This window comes from Ursus maritimus (assembly GCF_017311325.1).
Source record: "Ursus maritimus isolate PB19 chromosome X unlocalized genomic scaffold, ASM1731132v1 scaffold_X1, whole genome shotgun sequence".
NCBI lineage: Eukaryota > Metazoa > Chordata > Mammalia > Carnivora > Ursidae > Ursus > Ursus maritimus.
This window is the reverse complement of record NW_024423319.1, coordinates 42,663,796-42,671,781: the sequence shown is the minus strand read 5'-3', so window position 1 is coordinate 42,671,781 and position 7,986 is coordinate 42,663,796. Positions and strand designations below refer to the sequence as shown.

The 7,986-nt window shown below is 45.0% G+C and overlaps 1 protein-coding gene across 1 annotated transcript; it reads right to left on the bottom strand.

The window, feature by feature from the left end:
- Positions 1-6,528: 6,528 nt before the first annotated feature.
- LOC121102378 (testis-expressed protein 13A-like) lies at positions 6,529-7,826 on the bottom strand. The gene is made up of 4 exons (XM_040628143.1): positions 7,368-7,826; positions 7,038-7,260; positions 6,883-7,005; positions 6,529-6,824 (listed from the first exon to the last, which is right to left on the bottom strand). The coding sequence occupies exons 1-4, from the start codon at positions 7,824-7,826 to the stop codon at positions 6,529-6,531; spliced, it is 1,101 nt and encodes a 366-aa protein (XP_040484077.1).
- Positions 7,827-7,986: the final 160 nt, after the last annotated feature.

Below are 7,986 nucleotides of genomic sequence, written 5' to 3'. Positions count from 1 at the left end.
CAAATGAGATATGCTTAATTCTAGCCTGTATAAAATTCTGTGATTCTGTTTTCAGTTTCTTCAGTGTAAAATAGCATCTGGTGATGAAGATGAGATTCTGTTGATTAAAGATGCACAGCAGAGGACAGTGAAATAGAGATTCTTAGTTCATGATAAGTGAGGATCAAGTTAAATCAGAAATTTTGAGATAAAACCAGATTACTTGTCTTACAGAGTTTGAAACCCTTTATGACCATTTATCAGTTTCGAAACATGGACATGCTTAAAAGTTGTTCTCTACCAAAAAATAAGAGATGGAGGAACCCTGCTGGATGTATATCCTTAGCTGACTTTCCTTCATCTGTTTACTCTGACTCCCAAATTTCCAAGATAGATGATTCATGATGAATCAATTAGAGAAGTATATATATATATATCAGTATATGACCAAGTGCTAGCATGAATATAATGAATATAAGGTATTATGAATGTAGGGTTATATTTTTCAAGAATATATTGCGTGAAACCACTTCCTTCCATTCATTCTAAAGGTGAAATATTTCACACTGGTAGAAAAGTGAGAGCACATTCCTTCCTAACTACGGTTTTATTTTGCTTTTTAATATAAGGGATACTTTTTAGCTGATATCATTTCAGGTCTTAGGTATCTGTTAGTCACTAAACAAATATTTATTGAACATCTACTCTGTGAAAGGTACCGAAAAGTCAAAAACAAATGACAGTCCTCCTGCCTTCTAACAGATTAAAACAGGAATTAGGGCATGTATACAGATTACAATCAAGCAAATAAAACTCAAATAAAAGACAGGATTCCATGTGGTTCAGCATCTAATTGTATCCTAGGAAACAGTATAGCAACTAAACAATTTTAAAAGTTTGACTAAGGATTTACTATAGTCCTTTGAAAAACATCAAGGGGAAGCCAATTTGTAATGCCCAGCAACATTCAAGATCAGCTTTTCATATTACTTTCATGTTCAATATCTCTTACACACTACAGCTACCCAGAAAACTCTAATCACTCCTCATTCTCAACTAAAAAAATTCACTCTGGAATGTATCCCCTGCAAGTTTTTCTTCTTTTTTCCTTTTTCATCCTCTATCACTTATTTTCTTCTTTCTAAGATCTTGCTTCCCTTTCCAGTGCTACTTAATTGAACTAGCATTGTTCCTTGCAATTTTTCAGCTCTTTCTGCCTATTACAACTGTTCTGCACAGAAAAGCTCAGGAACTGATCTGGCATACTAAGAATCTCCATAGAAGTTGCTGGATTTGGAGAGACCCATGCAGCCAAAAAGATGATTATCTTTAGAGGGCAGGGAGAAGGGGAAAGCTGCCAATACTAACTTAATGTCTTTTATTCCATCACGTATGAGAGAAAGTGAAGTGCTATAAGAAAGATAGAGATAAAATAGTAGCAGAGAGTAAGGAACAAGATTTTGACTTATAAAATCAGGGGTGTTTGAGATGGTTCTTTTTTTTAAAGATTTTTATTTATTTATTTGAGAGAGAAAGAGAGCACACAAGCAGGGGGAGCGGCTGGCAGAGGGAGAGGGAGAAACAGGCTCTCCTCCGAGTGGGGAGCCTGATGCAGGGCTCAACCCCAGGACCCTGGTATCATGACCCGAGCTGAAGGCAGACGCTTAACCAACTGAGCGACTCAGACGCCCCTGAGATGGTTCTTGAGGATCTAAACAGGTGGTGATAGTGGAGGCTTTCCCAGGCAGATAGAACAGTGTTTGAGGGCAAGGAGGCAGTAAAACATGGGCTATGCACAGGGAAAAACAGGGAGGTAGGTCGGTTTGGCTGGAATCTGAGTTTATCAAGGCCTTTTTACTGAATGTGAAACTAACAATAACTAGATATATTTTTGGAGCATTAGACTTTAAGAGACTAAGACACTGACCAATTCTTAGAAAACAAGTTAGAAGACACAACTAATGAGTACCTTAACTTATAGTCACACAACAATGCATGTTTTTAGCAGATGCTGTTTCCATGGAGAAAGTGTATGTTTAAAGGGGGTAAATTCCCTTCTCTGACTCCCCTTATTAACAAAAGGAGATCCTGCTGACCTCAGGATTGTCACTCAGCACATGCACTCCAACTTGTTTTCTCAGGGATGGGGATGAATTCACATGGAGCCATCCCCATTCTTTCACCGTTGTAAAGTGATCCGCTTTGGCAAGAGAGCTGGTTAAACTTTAGTAGGTACAGTCTGGATCTATGGCTATGAAACAGAAAAACTAAATAGGGGGGTGAGGTAGAATTCCACATCACCTTGCTCTCATTAACATAAAACCCAGGTTAACACGAATCTGTATCTTCCTATTTTGAGACCAGAATATATTCTTCACGACTAAGGCAGTATACATTTACCTGGGTGGAGAGATGTCATATACATTTTGTTATTTTTCAGCCCCATTATTCTGCCTTTTACCAGTGCCTTCCTTCAGCTACCCATAAAGGAGAGTGGTTTCACCATGTTTCGTATTTACATTCATCTCTTTTACTCTCAGGTAAAATCTCTCTCTGTACTGCTCCCTCCCTCTTGCCCTTCCTCCTCCTTTTTCACTGGGTCTAAAGCTTACCCATAGACTACCCCCCCACACACTTCACACACACATAGGGCAGAGCAGGCTTTCCATACATGTTGGTTGCTGACTCACTAGCTGTAACCCTCTGATCACTAGGGTCTGGAGGTTTTTAATTTGGTCACATGAACCCTTTTTTCCCCTGATATGTTAAAGTTTTGCCAATAGAAACAGAAATAGATAAGCAGGGAGGCAATTATTAAGACAGTGCAAAGAATGATGATGGAAACACCACATTTACAGCAGGGTGCAAAGCCACAGAAAATTCTGATTTTTAACGCATTTAGGGAAGTTTCCTATTAGGTAATGTCTTTGTATAAATGTTCTGGCAAACTTTTGACTTTGATCCCACATGATATAAAGCAAAGATGAAAAAGCATTGTTGTTTCTAAATAAAATGTGGTTTGAGTTATTTTTACTTTCCGTTATTTTAGAGAAAGGTGTAGCCAAGTTTGACTTCCCAGAGTGTGGATAGGTCATTAGAAAGAGTAGAAAAAGAAAAGTCAGAGGTACCTTCCCTGGTCATTCCCTTTCACTACTTTGCCTGCCATTACCTCAAATGCAAGCCCAGAGAGCGTCATTATCATTTTTACAGAGGTAAAAACCAGTTTTTGACTTAGACATTGGCCCCTGTGAAACTTTCATCCCCTTTCCTTGCCCATTAGAGCTGGGTCTTTCTTCCAGCACCATCATTTTTAAAGCCATCTTATTCTTTAGCTGCCCATCTCACTAAGCATGCTAGCCCAAAGGCTCAAAGGCCAAGTCAGATCACCTCTGTTGGGTTTATTGAGGATATTTAGTGATAAAAATGGAATTAATTTTATTAAATTCTTTCCTCTGGACATATAGAGAAAAAAACTTAAAAATGGCTGTAACACATGAAATCATAAGAATGTCAGTATTTATCCTGAATCCTACCAAACATAAACCCTAAATCCAAAACTGATTGAATCTTTTCTTGAAAAAAATAAATTATGAAAACAAGTTGTAACACCAGAGATTTGTGTCTGGTACCTCTCCCAGTACTACTCACCTTCCTTTCCAGTGGCCTTGCTGGGCTCCCCCATTGCCCTCCCCTTTGGTTTTCTTTCAGTTGGGTCCTATCCTAATTGGATCCTCTGTGTAGTTTGATGATCCTTTCCGTCCCCCGCTCCCCACCTCCCCATAAATATGCCATATTCCTAAATATGCCACTACCCAGAAGCCCCCATCCCCACCCAGACCTTCTTTTTTTTAAATGTTTTTTTATTATATTACGTTAGTCACCATACAGTACATCCCTGGTTTCTGATGTAAAGTTCGATGATTCATTAGTTGCGTATAACACCCAGTGCACCATGCTTCTGTCCTCATTCTTGGGTGCCTTGTCTAAGGGACACATGGGGGAACCCTCTTCACTTCCCATCTTTTTGCCACATAGATCAGTGTCTGCTCTCCTCTTCTCCTGTCCCAAAGGAAGAGGTGGCCTTTCTAAACCCATTCAAGTCAGCAAATTCACATCCTTTTTTTTTGCATATCTGTAAACATTTATTTTATTTTCACAACAAAGAAGTGTATAAAGTAGAAGCCCTCTATCCTACTGCCCCACCCTACGCCATTTTTTTTAAAGAAAAAAAAAGTTTTTCCAGTCCTTTTCATGCTTTTTCAAACACCAATCTATAACATAAGGCACACATAAATCTATACTATACATACACATATGTACACTTAGAGAACTTTGGGGGTTTTGTTTCATACATATTTTTTTCTTTGAACAGTACAATGGACATGCCTCAAAAACAGTATACAGGGTGTATTCCCTTCTTTCACATATTTCCTGTGCTTTCAAGCTTTCTTCAGCCGTCTCCTCCATAGGTCAAGTTCTCCCATATTCAAAAGAACCTTGTTATCTCTTAGCCATGTATCCTACCCCACTCCTTCCCCTCGCAGCCAGGAGTCCTTGAAGAGCCTCCTTCACTGACTGCACTTCTTTGCTTCCCACTTAGTCCCTGGTCCTTGCAGTTTGGTTTCTGCCCCTCCCCGCCCCATATCTGCTCAAAAATCACTTTTTCTCCTCCTTAGGTCCTCCCCTGCAGCCCTTGGCACTGCTGAGCATGCTCTCCTTATAACTCTCTTTCCCCTGTTTTGACTACTCTTTAAGACCTTATTGCCCACATGGCTCCCAACCAGGGGTGATTTTGCCCTCCAGTGGACATGTTATGGTATCTGGAGACATTGTCAGTTGTCACAGTGGACGAGTAGGTGCTACTGCCATCTAGTGTGTAGAGGCTAGGGATTCTGCCAAACATCCTAAATGCACAGGATGGTCCCCTGAAACACCTAAGTATCCAGCCGAAAGTATCAAGACTACTAAAGTTGTGAAACCCTGTGCTAGAGGAAGGAAGTCTAAGGATATTTCTGACAAGTATAGGCCCTTTAATAACTACCTAGGGATCTGGCCCCAAATCTTGAAAATGATTATCTGTATCTGTTCCCAAATGAGACACCTCAAAGTCACGTCCAGATGCTTCAGAGATGTCCCAAGCCCATGAAAGCTTCAGTTTCTAGGTCCACAGTCCCCAGGTAATGTCCAAGGCTCCTCTAGTTGTCTCAGTCTGGTCCAGGTGTGACACCTCACCATCCTTCCAACTGTGAGCTAAACCATACATTTAGCCTCCCTCAGTACCACTCGCAGTCATGAGAAAGGAGACACAGACCATCCTCTCCCCTCCCCTTTTCCCAGTTTACCCCCTCCCTCTGGAAATTGATTTCCCTTTGGGATAGGTTTTATTTCACATTCATGAATTCACTTAGGGCTCTGTAGCCAGATTCCCCCTCCCACTATTATTCTGGTGGTGGGTTGGGAGAGAGAATCCCTCAGGATCCCTCCTTGTCTGCAACTGGTGCTGCTGTCCCCTGTTTGTAGACCTAAAGGATTTTCTTAGGGGTGGCAAATCTCTGCTGTGTTGTAAGCCCAGGGTTAACTACAGGCCTGTTTTGATCATTTCTCACGATATAACTTGATCAGAACATCAACAAGCTTCCTGTCCAGTTCCTTCCTGGAGATCTTGGGATGCAGGAATCCTCACTACCCATCACTCTCTGATACTCCTCCCCAGCCAGTTCGGACATTTTGACAGTCTGTGGTTTGCAAATGCTCTTCTGGTGCCAATTTCTGACTTGGAAATAATCTGGTTGCCCAGAAGAGGAACTCACTCAAGTTAGTTTAAAGAAAAGGGGATCTGTGTATAGTGTATTTTCATGCAGCACAATTGCAGGAAGTGGAAAAGTGGTCATGCTACCACTTTGTCCATCTCTGAGGTTGCTGGATCAACTCCTGTGCTGCTTCTCTGTGCTTGTCTGCTCCCTGGGACCTCATTCTGGCATCCTCTAAGACACTTGGCTTCTATAAAGCACACAGTTCTGCTCCCTGACAGCCAGGACCAGGCCATGGCCCCAATTCCAAATGACCCACTGTTTCCTTACCCAACACCACCCCAACTATGGAATCGGCCTTTCTGTTCAGATTTTCTAGTGTGAGACCTGTTTGGCTCAGGATGGGTCAGGTGACCACTCCTGCACCAATCATATACAGCCTAGGTGGGGAGAGGGGTGGGTTGTCATATGCGTGGCTGCTCAGGTCCACCAGATACTAGGGTTGGGGAGGGAGACACATACTAAAAAGGTGTGGAATGCTAATGTTCTGGAACACAAAAGAGATCATCAGAATAAGTCTGTCTATGTTTTACCCCCCCAACTACCCAATCTATGCCCTCCCCAGCCACCACCCCATACCCCACCTCCCAGCCCACTTTTCTACCTCTCTTGCAACACCCTTGCCCCATTTGCACACCCTGCCTTTTCCCCCTTTTCCCAAACCCTCCCCTACCTCTCCCCCTCCCTCTAAAAATTGATTTCCCATTGGGATTTTCTGTTCTATTTCACATTTCTGAATTCACTGAGGGCTTCGCCGCCAAGTTCCCCTCCTACAGCGGAAGCAAATTTCTCTCCGTGAAAAATTCACAGCTTTACACCAACGGCAGTCCCAGTCCCCAGGCCTGCGAAATATGGGAGGTCTTCTCTGCTGATGGGGTTCGGAGTCTCTCCGGTCTCTTTGGGATTCTTGAGGGTCTGTTCCCTGGGACCCCCCATCTGACCGTGAGCTAACATCAGAGGGCTTCCTGTTGGGAGATGTCAGAGATGGAGCTTCTGCTGTGAATGTTGCTGCTGGTGGGGATGGTGTGGGCACAGCTGGGAAGGGGGATGAGGGGCATGAATAGGAGTGTGTGAATGAGGGAGGGAGCTGGACAGGAAGGGGTGATGGTGTGACTCTGGACCCAGGCTTGAGGGTCCCAGAGAAATAAAACATGGTTGTTTCCACTGACCTGAGATCTCCCTCTCTCTGCCCACCAGAGGTGTAATTTTTCTGCTCCTCAGCTCCAGGAAGGTGCACAGGGCTTCTACCCAGCTTCTTGGTGGCCTCTGCCCCTTCAGCATCCTTTTGTCTTCTTCTTCCTCTTCCTGTGGTGCCAGCAGCTGGAGCAGAAGTAGCTGGAGCAGAAGTAGCAGCAGCCACTGCCTCCTCTTCCTCCTCACCTGCTCCTTCTGTTCCAGCCCCACTGGCAGTAGCCAGGCCTGTCTCCTCTGCGACCTGGACCCGCTCCCGCTTCTGCGGAGACCCCAGCTCCTGGAGAGAAGTGGACAGGATTAAGACCTCTTCTGGGGACAGTGAGAGGGTGGGGCAGGGAAATGGGGCCAGGAGATGGGGCAGGGATCAAGTCGAGGTAATCTTACAGTCTGGAGGAGCTTCCACCTCAGGAGGTCTCTTTCCTTGCGCATCTCTGCCAGGTTTTCTTGTGTCTGCCGCAGCTGGAAGGCTGCCTCCTTGCGCTCCATCTCCTGCTGCGCTGTGAGCTCCTTTAGGTCTGAGGCCAAGGCCTGTGCAGCGGACTTATGCAGTTTGGCGAAGTCCTGCAGCCAGTGCACCCTGTGCCCGTGTAACTGGCTCTGCCTGTGGGCAAAGCGCACGCCCAGGGCCAGGCTGCTCCAGGCACAGGCGTCTTTGGCCTCGCTGGGCACCGCGCTGTCCTCCAGGATGTCCCTGAGCTTGTTCTCCACCTCCTCCCAGGACAGGGATATATTCTCAAGGTAGAACTCGGGGCCTTTCGCGTGCCCGGCCATCTTCTCATTGATGAAGGCTACCACCTTGCCTTGCTGGAACCCACCACTGGGGTCCTCGGGTTTCAAGGCCATAATGGCTGAGGGCTTTAGGGGCTTGGCTGGCTCTGTGGGATGAATCAACCAGTTGCTCTTTCCCCTCCCCTTTAGCCCGTCCCCACTCAGTCTCTTCCCATCTGATCGCCTTGCCCCCCCCCCCCCCCCCCCCCCCCCCCCCCCCCCCCCCCCCCCCCCC